Source organism: Alosa sapidissima, chromosome 11 (assembly GCF_018492685.1).
Source record: "Alosa sapidissima isolate fAloSap1 chromosome 11, fAloSap1.pri, whole genome shotgun sequence".
Taxonomy (NCBI): Eukaryota; Metazoa; Chordata; class Actinopteri; order Clupeiformes; family Clupeidae; genus Alosa; species Alosa sapidissima.
This window is the reverse complement of record NC_055967.1, coordinates 18,043,977-18,063,602: the sequence shown is the minus strand read 5'-3', so window position 1 is coordinate 18,063,602 and position 19,626 is coordinate 18,043,977. Positions and strand designations below refer to the sequence as shown.

At 39.3% G+C, this 19,626-nt stretch overlaps 1 protein-coding gene across 1 annotated transcript; it reads right to left on the bottom strand.

Moving 5' to 3' along the window:
* Nucleotides 1–438: 438 nt before the first annotated feature.
* On the bottom strand, nt 439–14,723 carry LOC121724006 (cAMP-dependent protein kinase type II-beta regulatory subunit). Its single transcript, XM_042110305.1, has 11 exons — nt 14,213–14,723; nt 12,201–12,236; nt 6,895–6,947; nt 6,655–6,738; nt 6,129–6,235; nt 5,798–5,951; nt 3,631–3,732; nt 3,439–3,513; nt 3,131–3,199; nt 2,697–2,832; nt 439–2,365 (listed from the first exon to the last, which is right to left on the bottom strand). Exons 1-11 carry the CDS (start codon nt 14,475–14,477, stop codon nt 2,232–2,234), a joined length of 1,215 nt encoding a protein of 404 aa, XP_041966239.1. The 5' UTR covers nt 14,478–14,723; the 3' UTR covers nt 439–2,231.
* Nucleotides 14,724–19,626: the final 4,903 nt, after the last annotated feature.

Here is a 19,626-nt window from a genome sequence, read left to right as displayed (position 1 = left end):
TTATATGTCCACCAGCTCCACAGATACCGTGATAGTCTAGGAATCGTCCCTGTAAGCCCGATGGTCAGTGTACCACTGGTTTCTGTCTTTATAATCTTATGGCCATAATACATGGGTTAAATACAGTATGACGTCAAGAAAGGGTTTGTATAAGAGTGGGATCACAGTAGGTTAACAAGATCTTTTCCCTCTTGCCTTAACTAAATGTGTATCCCATCAGGCAATTGCAGGAGAGTGAGAAAAGAAAGGGGATTTTTTCAATAGAAAACAAGTTTATTTTCATGGAAAGTTAAATGTAACTGACAACATATTACACTCTGGCATTATTAAGAGACCTCTGTAGACCTTTGAGCTTCATTACATTAAATTAAACAGCACTGCCAACACAAACCTACAGTAGTTCCATTGTAATAACAATATTTCTGACAGAAAATGGTGGTTCAAAACAAGTAAATAATTTCAAAAGTCAGTTAAATTTTAGGTTTCAATTCAGTGGCAGATTAACAAGCCAAGTTCTAAGGTGACATGACAACTGCACATAAAAAATAAAGAAACAGTTTATCAGTGGGAGTTGCTCTTCGATGAGACGACATGCCCTGAAAAGCAACACGTGAAGGTGTTGTGTTATTTATATAGAGGTAGACGATAATAAATAACCTTAGCAATGTCCTCGAATGGAATGGCTACAACTACAACCGCGTTTTTAAGACTGGCCACAGAAATGTCATAATTTAATACACTGAAGACAATGGGGAGCAGTACTGGTTGAAAGCACAGTAGAAATGAAAACTAACAACTCTAAAGTATTGCAAGTAAGAAGCAAGGTAATAATACCTCAAAGGCAAAAGGGACATACTTAATGTTTATGGACAGATATGTTCATTATTACATGAGACAGAGACAAGCTATATTAGCTTGTCATATCCATCTCATGCTTGTCTGCAGAAAAGCACTGACACACACTGAGAGCTGTGTTTAACATATCAAATGTTCCAAGTCCTGTGGTAATGTATGTGTGGTAATAAAGAGGTGTGTAAAACATTAAAAAAAAGTCTAACAAGGTCAGGTGATGACAACACTATGCTATGCCCTTATATTTAAAATGTAATATGAAATATTTTCACATTTTTAAATAAACAAACTATCAACAATAACAACTCTATACTGGTGATATATGCTAAACTGGCAATGATGAGTCAAACATGACATTTTAAACATAAAAACTGACTAAAGATAATGAGCAATCACAACAAGTACCTGTCTATGAGGCTAGCATCAAAGTGCAATATAAACATGTTCACTTATATCTCCCAACACAGTCTTTTACCCTTTTTGTTAACTTGTTGAGCATTGTTACTACCAAATCTCTTCCATGTCACATAATGTGAAACTATTTTGCAGTATTCTTGTTCAGATATGTTGGAATTCATAAGTGACAATTCAAAGTAAAATTAGCTCAAAAGCCGAAAACAAAATATTTACTTAACTGCATTTGAGGTGCTTGAGATTCAAAAACCACAAAGCACAGTGTAAATGCACTGCAGGTAATGCAATTTGTCTCCAAATTAAAATCTCGCCCATAAACAGGGAAAGCACATTTTTCATACATGGATGTTATATTAAAATGTAAGCCATAGGGCCCTTGTAGATTTATATCTTTGTAAAGACAAACTGTTGCAATGAAGATTCATCCCCAATGCAAAAAGCTTGGCAGGCAAACTTTGAAGCATGAAGATCACATAAAACAACAAGCGTTTCACAGAGTTCACAACCTTTGGCACATGAGTTTGGAACAGAAGGAAAAAATGATATAGATCATGAGAATGAGTAACACCAACGGTCCTGAAATACAGAACTGCCCTTATATTAACAAGTGTCATCAGTTAACAGTAACATAGTCGTGTCTATGTGATGTTTCATGAAAATAACATAGTGTGAACTGTGAACAAGAGGTGAAAACATGAGCATTACATTGTCATACAAGCATGATGGTTATGCTCAAAATGTCAGAATGAACACTGCCTTGTGAGAAAATTCCTCTGTTTTCTGGAAGTACACATACATTTTGAGCTTATCACTTTTAAATCGCTATCTTTGATGTACACTGTTTCACATTGTGTGAATGTAAAACAATATTTGCAAGAGTAAGAGGAATTACAAGACATCTGGCACCCGCACTGTGGCCAAAATCTTCATCGTCAGCTTCTTTGTCCTGGTTCATCTCTTTAAACTCATGCATCTTGTTCCTCAATATCTGTGTTACTTCCAAACAGGGTTACCAGTTGCTCCTCGTAGTTTGCGATATTTCTTTTCATGATATCCATACAGGGGCCGAGCAATCTCTCAAATGCCTTGACATCCAACACTACAAAAGACAACAAAAAACGTGAGACTAAACATTTAGGACATTAATTCCTTGAACCCTTGAATTTGTATTTAGAGCTTCCTTGCTTTAGGAATTGCGTGAAAATACGCCAGATTTTTAAGCAAGCAACTGTATCTTTGACTATCTATAATAGTCAGTATAGAGATCTATAATAGTCAGTATAGAGATCTATAATTCTCTGACATCACTTATAAAAGAGGGTAAAAGCAGAAGAAAGTAACATGCGCAGAAGAAAGTAACATGCATGCACTATACCTAAGCATTTAACATTCTCCATGGCGTATGCATAAGAAAGTAACATGCACTATACCTAAGCATTTAACATTCTCCATGGCGTATGCAGAAGCTGCTCGTGGCTTGTTTGTGACTAGAGCTAATTCTCCAAAGTACTGTCCCCTCGAGCAGGTGGCGATATCCACTTCTTCCTCTTCTGTGTCCTTTTTTGTCTGGTGGGAGAAAAAGTAACCACAGAGCTATAAAAACAAGCTTAAAATCTGCAAAGATTCAAATATTGTGCAGACTCTCCCTCTGATGCACAATTTCAGATTTCTTCAAAAGTATTTGATAGAAATTCTTATCAGGAGTTGTGTGGCCACCATTAGATTAACAGTTTGATAGATACTCGCTCATAGTGAATAGATGGAATGATTACACACTGGTTCTATTTTACTTCTCGACATATTCTTTTTTTTTAAGATTTAATGGTCATTCTGTCAATATACAGTCAGAGACTTTCAGACTTACCCTACTGTGCTTCATTGTGATTCTCACACGGCCAGATTCCACAATGTAGAAACTGTCAGCCATATCACCCTACAAAATAATGTATCAGTTATAAGCCATAAGGTCTCAAATATTTACAGTCCATCCATACGTCTGTATACACATTACTCATCAGAACACGGACACAAGCAAGCACCTACGCATGAAAAAATCTAGGAACAAAACATTGATGATGTTCATAATGTTCATCAAGTGAAATTCAATTGATGGAGCTTGTAAAAGTTCCTGGGATGTCGCTCAATAGTTAAATCAACTCCACTTCATCATACCTGAGCAATGATCCGCTCTCCACTGCTGTAGACTTTAGTGGACAGAACGTCCACCACTTTCATCCTCTCTGATACCTGCCACAGACACCAGTATCATTCATGACATTCATGGCAGGCAAAAACATAAAAAATAAAATAAAAAAACATGTAAACAAAACAAACAAGAGTCAAGGAAGAGACCAGCAGCCATACCTCCAGAGACGTGAGCAAAGGAAGAGTCTCAATGAAAGCTTCATACAGTCTCCTCTTCTTGGCATTGTTCTTCACAATGATCCTTCTGAATGTTAACCGGTCCTGTAAAAATGATTAATCAATCATAGAATCAGCATGGCAGTGATCAGATCCAGCAGAGGGAGCTATATTATAAAAGAAGTGATTGAAAGATTACACCACACTGACTATCAAAGAGGCTATTCAGGAAGCAAAGATTGTAGTCAGAATTATATTACTTTCATAAACGCCTGGAACTACAGTACATTGATTTGTTCTCCAAATTATATGAAATGACCAATGATTGCATGACACCACATAAACATGCTTTTCAAAAAAAAAAAAAAATCAAAATCGCTGACATGTCAAAATGCAAGTATCTACATTTAACATTATCTACATCAGCATTTCCCTAATTTTTCCTCTTGCGACACACTGTTTGCTATGAAAAAATCTCACAGCACACCACCATGATAAACATACAAAAACCACAACATAACAAGTTTGTTGCTGTTTATCGCCCCTGCTGCCAAAAAACTAATGATGCATAATGTGATGAAGCTCTGCGTGAACCCACAGCTCAAGTACTATTGTTGCCTAGCGTCTGTCTGTAGCCTAGCGTCTGTCTGTAGCCATCTGTCTGTTGCTGTCTGTCTTTTTGTAGCCTACCGTCTGTCTGTTGCCGTCTGTCTGTTTGTAGCCTAGCGTCTGTCTGTTGCCCTGTTTTATTTGTTATTTTGGGTGGGTCAGGCTCATGCTCAGGCAGATTGCCTTTCAGCTATTTAGCATGAGACTAATATAGCATGACATAACGGGCAACTTCAGCTACAAAGCATGACATAACGGGCAACTTTTTGCTACTTCTGAATGCATGCAGCTATGTTGTTCTGTGTTTGAGGTGTTGAGGTGTTTGATTGGCAGCTAGTTGCACGTGAGTGTAACATTCCCTGACCAATATGAATCGTATCAACAAAAGATGGATGAAACGGCAAAACGGCAGTTTGAATACAGTCAGGATTAAAACCAATTTCGTGAAATATGATTTCAATAGCTTACAGTTTCAGGTAAATTGTCAATGATCGTTAAGGGCAATGGAAAAAAAACCTTATGGCCAGGGTAGGAATTTCACGGCGGCCACGACGGCCATGGCCGTCGTTGCCCCCTGCGTTGGCCGTGATGCCCCTTTGAAAATCAGAGGTTTACAGGCCACGGTGGCCTTGGTGCCCCCTTCTTTCAATATTCTGCTTTGCGTCCAACTAATAGCGACAAATAGCGTTACAAATAGCGACAAATTAGCGTTACAAATATCGCCTACATATCGGTAAATCAGAGGACAGCTGACTAAGATTTTGTGAAAGTAGCCTTAATGATCACAAAATGCTAAGCATGCATCTAAGCTATTTGAGTTTCTTAAAGCTGAGCTGTGCTTAAATCGTTCAATACATGATTTTATATGTTAAATATAGCCTAGATATTTGTAAATATTAGATGATCAGATGATTTACAGTTTTATGTAATATGTCATGTTTCATGTTTTTGTAATGTTTCATACAGTGATGCAGGTATACTGCAGTGAATAGGCTAAATACAACTTTGATCATTTTTATAGCCTACTAGCCTACTGTATAGTTAACTTTGGCCCTGGTGCCCTGACATGTGGCCTTTGTGCCCCCCACCAAATATGCCCAACTGAAGGCCAAGTGGCCTTGCCCCCAGAATGGTGAAATTCCAAGCCTGCTCATGGCACACAATTTGGAAAATTGATCTACATATTGCAATTACATTAGCTACTGCATATCAGGGGTAAAAAAATACACTTTACTAGAAGGTATCTACATAAGAGTGACATGATACCGTCATGAACACATGACTGTTATCACATGAACCATAACCCTATAACTTGTCATGACAGAATGACACTTAATGACAGAAGTGTTATGTCATAAACGTTTATGACTTGTTTATGTTTATGACACGTTCATGACATGTCATGTCACTCTTATGTAGAAACCTTCAAGTAAAGTGTAACCAAAAAATGAATTGCATTCATTTTAAGAGAAGAGGAACCTCATTGCTGTGACATGATGCATGCTAACTAAATTGTGTGGACAACTAAGGACAACGCAGCCAGCAGGGCAGACGACCTCACCATGCACCAGAGTGCTCCAGGCGAGGTGGCGATGATGGTGGCTGCCCTTGGGGTGTTGTACATCAGAGCCAGCTCCCCAAAACTTCCACGGTTGTCATAGGAGCCCACTGTCCGCTCAGCGCTGTCTGCTCTCACTACGATGTCAAACGTCCCTCTGAGACAAGACAAAAGACAACAAGGAAACATATGAGTTAAGTAACAGTCCTGTCGCCTCCTTAGGGTTGAGTTTGCTTTGCATAAAGGACTGCCCATGTATCACCATGACAACTGCATACTGCCTTACATCAGTCTTGTTTTGGTGTTACACAAAGTACACAACAAAGGCACCTACCTTTCGATGACGTAAAAGTTATCCCCATCGTCATCTTGATCGATGATGTGTTCTCCAACTTCCACTCTTTTCTCAAACATGGCGTCCAGGACTTGGGACATCTGCTCCTGTAAGCGTGAGACAAAACCCAGGCATCAGCACCGAGACAACTGTTTATTTTCTCTTCCTACAGGGAAACCATACAAGTCAAGCTCTGGCGCAGCAGCACTGCCATCAAACAAACAATGCACTCGGGAGCACACAGACGGCTTCACGGACGAACCCAAAATATGCAAACCCATGGTTAATTAAGCACGATGTCTAGCGTGAAAGCAACATATTCCAAAGGTTGCACAGGTCACTGAGCCCTGGTCATTAGCCGGCCCCCCCCCCCCCCCCCCCCGCCATTGTTCTCTACCTTTAATGCTCTTTCATCATGTCTGAGTGTGTAAATAAATATGTGTCGGGGGCCGAGAGAGTCCTCTGGCCTCTGGCTGTGTTTGGGAGAACACTGGGTCACACACCACACATACGGACGAGCTCTCACCGGGTCGAGGTTTTTGAACAGCAGGATGTCTTTGCATGCCTCCTGCAGCCTGTGCCTCTGTTCGTCTGTTTTGGGGTGCGTGGTCTGGGACAGCACAAAGCATTTGGTAAAATATAATGAAAATTCAAGAGGGAATTCTCTTGTTAACATATCGTACAGTATATAAGGATTTTAATTGTTTTAGCATGTTTTCTGATATTCATTTGCATACAATACTCGCTACCAAAAGAGGGAGCTCACCCTTGGTTCCTTGTCATCATCCTCCTCATCCGGGTTGAAGGCCTCTGCACACACTGAAGGATAGAAAATACAGGCTGTAGACTGGAGTGCAATGACAGGGAAATGAAAGCCTCTTTATACAAACTAACACTGTTTATCAGGTATAATTACATGGTGCAGTAACACTGCATTGCTACAATGATCCACATCACACCAAACTAAAATTGGGCCGAATTCAGAAACACCCTTGCTGGGTTTAATACTGTATGTCCATTCAAAACAAAGTTCCCTCTGCCACAGACCACCCATTGGTGAACTGCACTGCGTACAGTGGCCCCATGCTGCAGTCCCTGCTTAACATGCTGGCCTCATCTGCCCCCTCACTGTCACCCGGGCCGGAGCGGAGAGACAGGAGCATGTCGCATCATCATCCGCTAGTGCACAGGCTATGCAACACAGCAACACTAGGGATCACCAGGCCCACAAACAGATGGAAAACGACCTACTTGTCCTGTCCACAGTTGTGTGGTTCTGCCATTTTGCTGACTGGTTAACCCTTGCAAGTGGAACCATATCTGAACATTATGATTCATCAATATTTCTAAGACACAAGACACCCTTATAATTCTGTTAGAAAAACAAGAGATATTACAGCATATATTTACACAGTGGGATAGTTTCTGTTGTGCATGCTTGCCACAATACATGTCTTTGCCTGTACTAAACATTGAGCAGATTTCTAGCTACTGTTGACCTGCTATTGTTTTTATTTGAGACCGACACTGAGATGTTGCACACTTAGTCTAAAATAACAACAATCTCTCAGTAGTCATAGAGGGTCACTGTCCACCCACACAAGGGCTGTCATCTGGAGGCTAGGAGGATGAGTGACAGAGTGACAGAGAACACCAGTGGGGACATTTAAACATGTCCTCTAAACCTGTCCTTACCGGACATTATGGCTTTCCCTGATATCAATTTCTCCAAAAATCTGAAAAATGTCTGTTAAGTTACTGTTAAACTTGATCCAACTTTTAGCGGTTTCCTTTAAAATGATTTTTTGGTGGCTGTTGATGTTAATAAAATAATATATTTAACATTAATGATAATAACAGTACTGGTATATCTTTTTTTTAACAAACCTATTATTACCAATATAACAATACAAATTGAAAAACTACAAAATTAAAACAAATACAAAACGTCTACAATACAAACACATTAACATTAAATAATATAGAAATACTAATTCATTTTAACATCATCTAAACAGGCTTAAGAAGTCCAGAGGGACTTCCTGCACATTTTTTCATAACAAACGGATACAAATGTGGCATCATTTCTACTTTCACAATGAATGAGAGTGCCCAGACAAACATCTGTAAGCTTACTGAGGAAAAACCTTTTTACAAATAAGGGACCATACTCACACCATGAGAAGAAAGGGTGCAGCATTCAGTAAAATGGCTCAATTCTATAATTAGGTTATGTTGATATGACTATGTATACAATGACTGATCAAAGGTAGTAAAATGTTTTCATTTTAATTTTTTTCCTGAAACAGACAACATATTATCTTACACATTTATGAAAGCACAGATCTAAGTGTTTTTTTGGGAGCCCTCCAGCAGTCTGCATATTGATGGCGTCGAAATCAGTTAGTGCTACGTTGAAATACCCTGGAGTTCTCACGGATGGCTCCTGTTCTTCCACTATCACTACCACTGTTTAGGTTGGCAGCAGCAGTAGCCGCACTGTCTCAGGCAACAACTCCCTTTCTGTATAAAGATTAGGGGGCCCAGCCCAACAAGCACTTTGTTTGATGTCATCCCACAGCAGCCAGTATGAATGTCCCAGGCTTTGCAAAGGTAAGCGGTTTTGCTGAATATTCAGTAATGGGTCAGGATTATGGTGATTCATTTTTTTTATGAGCGAACGGAAGTGTAATCAAAGGAGAGGATGAGAGTGAAGACAGTCTGTGGCTAATCTGATTTACAGTTCAAATGAACAGAGCTTCCTCTGTCCTTCTGTGAAGGGAGAAAATAAGACTTTTATGTGATGTATTGATGATTTCAAGTCTCGTTCACACACACTTAAGTCCAACTGAACAGACTTATAACTTTGTTATGTCAAAAAAAAAATTGCAGGATGACTCAAATCGAATGAGTATGTCAACCAAGTATTTGGCTCAGAGGGTTGGAACCCTGTTAACCCTGTCTCCCATTTAACTTATTAACTGTGCAAATCCTGCACATTTCATCATCACACACTTCTCACTATATCCTCTGCTTTGTCAGTACAACTGGGAACAAATGTTTGTTTACTGAATAGAAAAGTAGCAGGTCATATCACAACAACAAAGAGCAAATTATATAAAATAGAAATTGAAAAACAACAGAAATAGAATTGCCAAAAAATCATAGCAGTCTTCAGCAGTTTATTTACTTGGTGTAACTCTTGGGTACGCTGTTGAGAAACAATGACTACCCCAACAGACAATATCCTGAAAGACTGCAATAGTCATAGAGTGTATAAATCTATGGTAGTCCTCCAGCAAATTATGTTAAGCTGAGTATTATGGGAATGGGTGTGGCAGGACATTCCTAAGGCTGGTAAGATCATCATGGAGGAAAACTAAAATTGCATATGCATCATAACTTGTGCTTTGTTAAATCTATGGTGCATTACCATCACTTGAATAAATAAAGCATAGCTGGTGTTGTCTCTTCCATTATTTAAATATGTCAACTTTTAACTGCCAACTCGGTCTCATAAGACTTCAAGCCTCAGTGTTTAGCCTACATCAAATCACATGACTAGTTACAACTAAATGCAGCCACTCAAGAGCAAACATGTCCTCAGACCCATTACATGGTCATCCAACCTTTCCCCGAAGCAGTTCCTTCAGTTCCTAGGATGCCTCCATGTCTAATTCTGTTCCCGCTGCATCTGCATCGCATTATGCACAACATGCATTCTTCTTCACTCACGTCTTAGTAATCCATCCCCAAGTTGGCAAAATAAATGAGGCTCCATAAGATTATTGTAATTTATTTGTGCTTTTGTGGTGATAGAGTTTTGTCACTTTTTCACACACACACAAGATTCATATCCTGGAGCACTGCATACCCTAGGCAGCAAGACATGACAGGTGTGTCCTCACAATATGACCATATACCATGATACATCATTTTCTGGAACATACCAAAGCTTCACAGCTATAAAACAAAGCCTACCTCAGGAAGTATAAAATGTTGTGTAATGCTGCTTCAAACTCTTTCCCCATGAGATAACCACAACTCTTTCAAGCCTGGCTCAGGCTCATCAACCACCAACTAAATCGCCAGTTAACAACACAGTAACAGGGTGGTAACTGGGCATTATGGCTGGCATAACTTGTGAACACAGCTAAGCCTACGACTGATTAACGTTTGCTGATATAAATGTCTTAATTTAGTTTGTCCAGTAAATTCTATTATTGTTATTATAAAAGAATAAAAAATATATATTTCTATATCTTTTTTGTGGATTCACATTTTATAGTTGGCTTTTTCCATACTTAATGTAGGATTTCCATGACAACTAACCATCCTCTTTCCAAACCTGGCACTTTCAACTTTCACATAGGCTCCTGCTTTACACCCTGCTTTGTATCTGACCTCACAGGTCTGTTAATGGGCGTGCACATATGCACACATGGAACATACAAAAGCAGAACAAATCAACACACAGGCACACACACATTCTTCCTGGCGTGCACCTGACAAAATATGCACATTTGCACGCACAAACATATGGTGTGTTCTACTTTTGATAATTTTGTAAATAAATGCATTTGATTACGTGTGTTGTTGTTTCTATATAATGTATAGCACACAAGTTAATGCTGCCAAAGACCTTTAGCCTTTTCCTGGGCAATTTTGGTTAAAGTTATTATAGTTCAGTATATTTTATGAGATTGATTTCAGACTGATATCTTATTTTGTCCTATATGGTATACTTCCATCTGTTCAACTCAACTGATTTGCTGTTGTGTTGAATAGTTGATGCCCACTTATATATATGACCATGTACTCCGCAAACAATTATTTACCTTAGCAGAATATGGTTATGGTTCTAAGCAGATGCTTTTTTCCAAAGCACATACAATACTAAGAATAAACATGATCATTAGCAGTTTAAAGTAGTCATATAGCCCAAACACAAATATTGCACATTTTCTGCAGTCAATGTGCACAGTAAGCAACGACCAAGCTGCTGCTGATATTGACATCAGGCAAATTAAAATTTCCATCGTGACTACCACACTTTTAACTTAAGACAATTGAAAACATCACACCAATTCTTCGTCCCTGCATGTTTCCGATCAAAATAAGCATCGCTCTTATCCCATTAACCTGGTTGACCACGGACATCCTCAGTAACTGCTGTTATCTAGTATCACTGTTACTTCACAGTGTGACTACCTATAGTTTTGTATGCATGTGGTTTGACACACATTAATCAAATCAAACTTCTAACAGCTGAAATGTTTCATGCTGACGATTCTCCTGCAATATTAAATGTAACGATCATGCCTGTTTCTGACATAGCCTGGTTAAGGCCATAACATACTGTATTCCCATAGCCTGGTTAAGGCCATAACATAACATACTGTATTCCCAGGTCAGTGTCCACTGGGACTGGAAAACAAGAAACAAAAAACTAAGACTTGAGTCTTCTTGTTGTTGTTGTTGTTGCTGCTGCTGCTATACCAATCAGAAAGCAGTCAGGAGTGGTTGAGGACATGATAAAGAGGTACTGCTTTCATTGGTAAACCAGAATCAGCTGTCAAAGAAGGTAAAAACTATTCACATACCGTATTTATATTTGCTTTATCCAACACTATATGGTATTTTAAGTTTACATAATCACAATACTCAATCTAGTAATGAAAAGTCATTCACAATCCACCTTGCCCAATTTTAATCCAATTAGACCGCATAAAATGCAATCAATGTGTCCTGACTTAACCAGACTTCTACAGATGCTTACCTTATCAAACTCAAGCATTGTTTCACTTACCTAATACCTACTAATGTAAAAATATATGTGAAATATACTGTCAAAAAGACAAACAATACTTTACAGAGATATATTCAAAAATTGCACCAACTGATAACAATGATCTTCTTGTGTTCCTTTTCAGATGAGACCACCTCATAAATGTAACAATTTAGATAGTACTAAAGTGAAAGAACACTTTACACAGGCAACAAGATGAGGAAGAATGCTGATTAAAAAAAGACCAGAGGAAAACAAATAGGCCTAAAGGCTTAAAGTCTCACCTGAAGCTCTTCTTGTAAACCTGTTGATCACTGGTGCTGCAAATACAGAGAGTGAGAAAAATGAGCAATGTACAAGAACTCAAAGAACCTAGAATGTGTGTTCTAGAATGTGTGTTCTTTGTAGCAATTTGTGTAAACACCTACCAATAACAGTTTTGTTGATCACCCTATGGATAAAGGCTGAATTTCAATGTTCAACTTCTAGCGCATTTGGGTGATTGGGGATAGCAATCCACAATTCTCAGGTATAGGGGGAGAGAAAAAGACCTGTGAACTTGTATGCCAACTGCTAACCAGAGCTAACAGTGGTTTGACAGTTCTACAGTACTAAAAGCTTGGTTGATTGGTCAGCCAGCCAAACCATCACTTGTAAAAAAGATTGTTCACAAAAGCACCAAATGGTCACTACAAGGCAGGCTTCCCTCAGCAAGCGGACATTCCCTACTGTCCTTGCAGAAAACAGTTGGCTGACGCCACTATGCCAGGTAGTTTCCTTTGGGTACAAGCCTGACACAGAAACGGAAATTAAATGATTCACACTCCCTGTTGAACAGTGCAGTAATGCTATTTTTATATCAAGCAGAGATCCTAACATACTTTTCCACAAATACAGTACATGATTTGATCCAGTGCAGAAATGATTGTGAATGCACTGACTGTGTAAATACAGAATATACATAACCTGCTGGTCAGAATGCTGCTGCTGGCCATATCAGTTATTAGGCTCTGAAGCATACTGGACACATTCATGTTTGGCTGTTTTTTTTTTTTATTATTATTATTATTATTCAATTCCTAAATATTGTCTTTCATGATTCACTGTAGGCTAATACAAATTGTAATTGCCATGATGAAACACTCCACTGCCCTTTTAAGTTGATATGTTTTTTTCCTGAATTACAATGTGAATAATTCGAAGGACAAACACACATCTGATGTAATGCACTCAGCACTGAGACAATGCCCCTCTGCATGAAACATACATGATCCTGGTGGCTAGTCATGAATATTGTGCTAGCCAGATACGGTAGCTCCACATAAAGGTTCAAATGCAAACGCTATCTTAGAATTTGTCAGGCCTATATAAATTACACTGCTAAACCCCAGTGTGGTGCAATATAGATCTCCTGTCATTCAATTTAAAACATCTAATTGTCAAGGAGGCATAGCCTAAGTCAGGCCTGCTGTCCAAGGCTGAATGGCAGCATCAAAATCATTTGCAGATATTCGTCGGAGCAGCAGCCAGAGCCTAATGTCATATGACAGTCCAGTCTGGTAGTGTAAATGTAAGGTTAACATCGCAGCCATATTAGTCCTGCTGTTCCCAGTCTTGTTATTTGCATTGTAGACTACCTATTTTTCTACTGTGAAATGAAGAAGTAGATGAAAGGATGCGGATGACGGTCGAAGGAGGAAATAACATGCTCTACAGATGTAACGTTAGCCGTGGAGGTTTTGCCACTGCCACTGTCACCTTGTTCATAATGAGCCAGATGGAATTCAAATGCTTTACGGTCACATATGATGCAAATCAGAGAAAGCAGAATTAGCCTGTGGAATCCAACCATTTCTTCTGGCATGGTATTACATTTACCGATGAATCCACTTAGAGAATAAAATTCAGTTAGGTCAAAAAGAGGGCCTACTAAGCCTGTAGCTTATGCATGGTGCATACTGAAGAAGGCTATGATACATCGGGCTGCGGTGACCATCGATGATTAATGCTCTTGCTCACGAAGACATGCCAAGACCCAAGACTAGACCAAACAATCTTCTTTTAGAACAACAATTGCTGGCTTCATGCCCACCTTGTATTATTGGCATAAATAATTGTATTTCATGGCACGCGCACATGCAAGGGTTAGATAGGCGAAGCACAATATTGAGGAATCAGTCGGCTGCAATGATCTTGAATGGAGCTGGCAAATATCAATTTTGAGGACCCATCTTCAGAGGTATATACTTATGATAGCCGACGATAATCATAGTATGAATCGTGGGATATTTGTTACCTACGAATTCCTCGTCGTCATCCTCCTCTTCCTCTCCATTTTCCGAATCGATTTGCATGGCTTCTTCGATAAAGTTGACTGCTTTCCCAGATCTTGAGGCCGAATTTTGGTCATTGTCAAACGCGGCCCCCTTGGTTTCACTCTCCTTCAATTGCGTGAAATACTGCAAGGCAAACTCTAGTAAGTCCCTTGGCTGATTCCTTAACACTTCCACGGTAAAGCTCTGCAACAGCTCCGTCAGTCCTTCTGGGATTTCTATACTCATTCCTGATGTGAGTCCAGAGAAATCCGAGTGAAATACAGTGTCGGTGTCAAATGCAATATTGTCTCGATTATCCTCACGTCAAGAGTACAGAACGTAATTTACGACGAAATGGAATCAGAACACAAAAATATATGAATTTTCATCATTGCCATGGAGCTAGTCCCATTTGCTCAGCGATATCCCGCAATTTACTAAAATGAAAATGGCAGTGAATTCAGTAGCTAGCATCTTTTGCTGCTGGCTACAGGAAACCCACGCATGTGACCTGCGAAACCATGGCAACCACCCATCCAAGGATTGCGTATGCGATCCGCAGCAATGGCAGAAACCGCTGCTGCAGAATATATGCTGCGAGTCGATGTAACGAGTTTAAATGCATAGGTCCTAGGCTGATTCTACATGGGAACGTAATGTGCTGCCAGACATCATAGCATCATGTTGTGAGTGCATTGGCTACTAAACAGCTATTCTTTGAGTGGATAGCAAAGATGGAAAAAAAGAGCATGCATTTTAGGCTACACCTCCCAGGGACGTGCTGAGGGGCTGTTGCTCTCATCTGCTCAATTTCAGATGTCATCTATTACATTTTGCCCGATTTTATTAAATATTGCTTTGAAATAATAATAAAAATATATGGAATTTATTTAACCAACAATATTATTAAGTAGTAGCTAGGCCTAGGATATTGTCTCTTCTGACTGGTCCTTCATTAGGCCTAATTAGGCTACTTGTTAGACAACATAATAGGCTATGTTGGCCTATAAGTAAACTTCAAACAAAAACTCTTTGAACCCAGATGAGTTTATATGTAGGCCTATATAGGCTACATGAATTTCAGTCGAATTTAGCCCCGCCCACAACATTACAACGTCAGGCTACATTTCAATATCACCCAACACCAAGTGGCCTGTTTGATTGTATCATACAGTATCTCATTTCCATGATTGAACAGCACAGAATAATAAGAATAATAATGCATGCTTTATTACATTAGCCTAATAATGCTTTAATGCGTTATGCATGGACACTTTCAGTCATACAGTTTGACAAAAGGAGGCAGCTTAGGCAACTGTTGAACGTTTGGGATATAAACACATTGGACCCAATTATAGAAGAGCTGTTAACAGCACAGCATGAGTGTGTTTTTTTTATGGCCTGGGCACCCCATCCTTGCGTCCCACGGTATGCCCACAGAGTAATACAAGTTTGGATGATACAAAGTCATTAGATCTAATTTTAACAATTGTGGGCAATTTGTATTAACACAACAGAAAAAGAAAAGAATCCCCCCTCCAAAGGTGCTGCTCCGCTCAGCCCAAATGGGCTGTTGCTCGGGCAACATCAGCCCAGCCTTGTGTACATCCTTGCAGGCTAATATTTCCATCTGAGGGAGTATGCATTGCTCATATAGTCTAACGCAGGCCTGCACAGTAAAACTGCAATAGCTATTCTCCAAGAGGAGATACTCCCTCTGACTGCCATATGACAGTTTACATTGCAGTCATACCGTTTATTAGATACCTGAACTGGGTTACAATTTCTTCTTGCCAACCACTTCCTGCTCTTGACCTCACAGCTAGTTTTCACATATTCTGTCCGGCATCTTTTGTCCTGTGTTTGTTATTTTTTAAATGTATTTGTCATCTTGGTGTCACTGGTACGCTGGCGACTACGCCGCTCTGTCCGGCATCTTTATTTTTTAAGCGACCTTGGGTGTCTTGAAAGGCGCTTTATAAATCAAATGTATTATTATTTATTATTATATTAAGTAATACTTGTCTTAATGTCAATCTTACAATTTCCCCATGGAGAACATAGGAGCGAGAATGTGTGTGTGTGTGTGTGTGGGGATTGGATACAGCTGCCAAGAGAGTGAAAGAGTAAAGCTTGTTGGATGGCATGCTGTAAAGTCCCAGTAAATTCTGCGTACACTTATCCACTGTGCTGGCTTTCTCCTGTCCTTTGATACCACATCTCTTTCTCACTCTCTCACTCCCACATCTCTTTCTCTCGCTCTTCTTACTCCCTCCCTCTGCGGCTGTGTCCCATCCCTTTCAGTGTCCCATATCTGTCATCATTCATCTCGTGGAGACGTGTTCCCACTCAGGCATAGTGCAGAGAGGGACGTCTCATGGACCAACCTCTAATACTTTGCTCACGGTCCATGCCAAAGGGGAAAAGACAGAGGGAGAGAAGAGGTGTTGAAGAGCGTGTGAACATCCTCCTGGCGATGAGATACTGCTCTAACTGGAGCACACTTCCTGGGGATTCACTGGCCATGTGCATTCAATCATTTAAGTAAGATATTTGCTTGGTGACACTTTATTTATTTATTTTTTCGACAGGCAACACACATGCATCCTTGTTTTGACTCAAAATGAAGATGAATAGTTTAAAAGATTTTCTTTACATTTTCTTTATGCAGTTTTTCATATAATTGGGGTCAACATAAATAAAACTTAAATCTTCATGAAGAAATAATGGGTTTTATATTTCAGTCATATTGTATCTATCAAACGTTATATACTTCTAATTTTGGAACAGTACATGTGGTGTCCTTACAGGCTTAATTTGAATGAATAGAAACTATATTTGTACATCTTTTCATTTCCAATGCTCCATGGCACATTATCAGAGGTCACTAAACTCAAAATCTACGTGGAATAATGTGATCAGTCCACATGAGTTCACAATGAGTGTGCATAATTTATCTCCATCTGCTGGCGAAGAATATGAATGCAAAAAGACGATGGAAACAAACAACGAAACTGCCTCTAATTATTTAAGCCTTCTTGACCACAGCAACTACCACTGTACCACTGTTTCTACAACTTCTGCTACCTCACACAACCCAACAACAAGAAAAATCAAAGTAATGATTACATCTGTACAAGAACAGATAAATGAGCCATGCACTGCCAACCACCATAACCACACACGTCATCTGCAAACAAGTGTATGGGGCAAGATCAAGAGACTTGCGTCATTATCTTGTGGCTGTATAGTTGGTGTCAAGGACAACAAGGTTTATGAACATCAACAATTGTGATGAAGGACACTCAATTTCTGATTCCACCAGATGGCACCGTACATTGCAGACGGGTGTTTAAATAATTAAATTAGGCTTTTTAAAGTTCACCTGCATTGATGTGCATTTGTTGCCGTATGACATGGATATACTCATGTAATATGTGTTATGTCTTGGGTGACTTCAGAAAAGAAAACAAATCTTTCAAATGCCAAATGGCATGGGATTTTACTGGGATGTAGGGGGAGAGAGGGTGTTATGCAAAATCAAGTTCAGCAGATTTTATATTTTCTCTGTGGCTGACACTGCATAAAACTGGCAAACGAGTGATAATGGGAATAAGCTTCATTTTGAAGTGCTTGAACAGCTATAGACAGTAGCCTAACGTTTGGCTGCAAGGTGACACGACCTGTAGCTAAACAACTAATATTCTTTATCAGCAATGTGGGGCTATAGGGACAGGACATTTCATGTGTACTGTTGTCTCAGGTTAACCAAAAGTTTTACCAGGGGGCAGTGTTGTCTTCCCTACATATTTTTGCAATATTATGCATTTTGTTGCAAACAATTATTTCTTTCACAGATATTCTGGAGGAATTTCTTTGAGAATATTTTCATCCATGAGAAATGTTGGAGAATATGCATGCATATGAACTCCACTTTACATGATCACTGTGCATTTTTCACAATACGTTGAATATCAATTTTTCCTATTCCAACATTATGTAAGCCCAACTCTAATGATTCAATTTTGTATGCATTAAATTGAGCGATCTGTCTCACATTCTTACTCCGAAAATGCCCACCCGTTCATTTAAAATAGCTGACGACATGTCGTGTGAATGTCCATGAGTCAGGTTACCTTGTCTTTTCAGCGTTACAAAATCATGTGATGAAAGCTAAACCTAAAAAGTAGGGAGGCAGGGCCCTTGAGTCCACTGTAATCACATCAAATCACATGGCTTGAGCTAAGGCACTAAGCATGTGACTCTGTTTTAGGCCTTTCTAAACCAATAACTAACAAGGATTATAGCATGGCCAATTAGATGAAATCCTTTGAACCAATAGCTGTAGTGGAGTATCAGCCCCTTTAGGGTTAGTTGTTTCATAAATAGACAAAACAATAAAAGGCCCCAGAGGTGACATCTTTAGAGCTGCATCTTTTGATCCTTTTGATCATTTTAGACTATCCATGTGAAGGTTAGTATCCCATAGCGTCATCACAAAATTCTTGAAAGTTGAAGAAGACCGGCGAAGTATCTAATAGAAAGGACAGCAGGGTCTTGAACATAAGCTGCACGACATTGACTTGTGAAGCCAGTGCCTATCACCACTCATTGTGGTCTAGAACATTCCACTGGATTCCACCAGGGCAAAGGGCCCATTGAAATTATATTTAAAGTCACTGATTAGTTCAGCTACCACCAGTCTCTGTAGCATAAAGCTAAATAGAGACAGCCCCAGTCCCGTCTGATTATAATACAAAAATACCCTTGACCTGAGAGCCCCATGTGTCTCCCAGATTAGCTGAGAAGTACAGTCATGTAAAAGTTCTATTTAGCTTTGTTCTGCTTAACCTATTTATCACAATATAGCTACAAGAAATGGTATTGCATGGGATTAAATGTGTTATCTATTTTTTTTCTTTACCTTACCATATTTGTGGTAGGCTACAATTATGCCTCAAAAACATATTTCTTAACAGACCTTTTTATTGTAGGCTATCTATGTTCTGTGAGTGAGCAACAATATTGATCTGATATCCCATGCAATTCATCTGACTACAGGAGATAGTTAAAGTTTGGTGCAGGTGTAATTATGGTCTCTGCCTGATCTTTATAATTATGCAAATATTTTTGGACAATGAGGAAAAGCCAATATAACGTGTAAAGCTTTGCACTGGTCATTTCTGTTATTTCTACGAGAAATGATGTACAATATTTAACAAAACACATTTGCTGTAATAAAGATGGTTTTCTTAGAGACATGCTTATCACCTACATGGCTAACATGATTCCGTGTCTGTATATTTGTTAAAAGGGGTGGATTAAAGGTAGGCTAATAAACTCGAATCTAGGCAGGCTACCTCAACATGCTTTCGGTCCTTCGCCTTGTGATGTG

What these genes read in the sequence shown, in the direction of transcription:
- LOC121724006 (XM_042110305.1), bottom strand. Translation starts at nt 14,477, where the DNA reads ATGAGTATAGAAATCCCAGAAGGACTGACGGAGCTGTTGCAGAGCTTT. An exon ending in ATGATGACAAGGAACCAAGG is followed by an intron (nt 6,739 to 6,894) that starts GTGAGCTCCCTC and finishes GTGCTGTCCCAG; the next exon opens with ACCACGCACCCCAAAACAGA. An exon ending in CTGGAGCACTCTGGTGCATG is followed by an intron (nt 3,733 to 5,797) that starts GTGAGGTCGTCT and finishes TCATTTTTACAG; the next exon opens with GACCGGTTAACATTCAGAAG.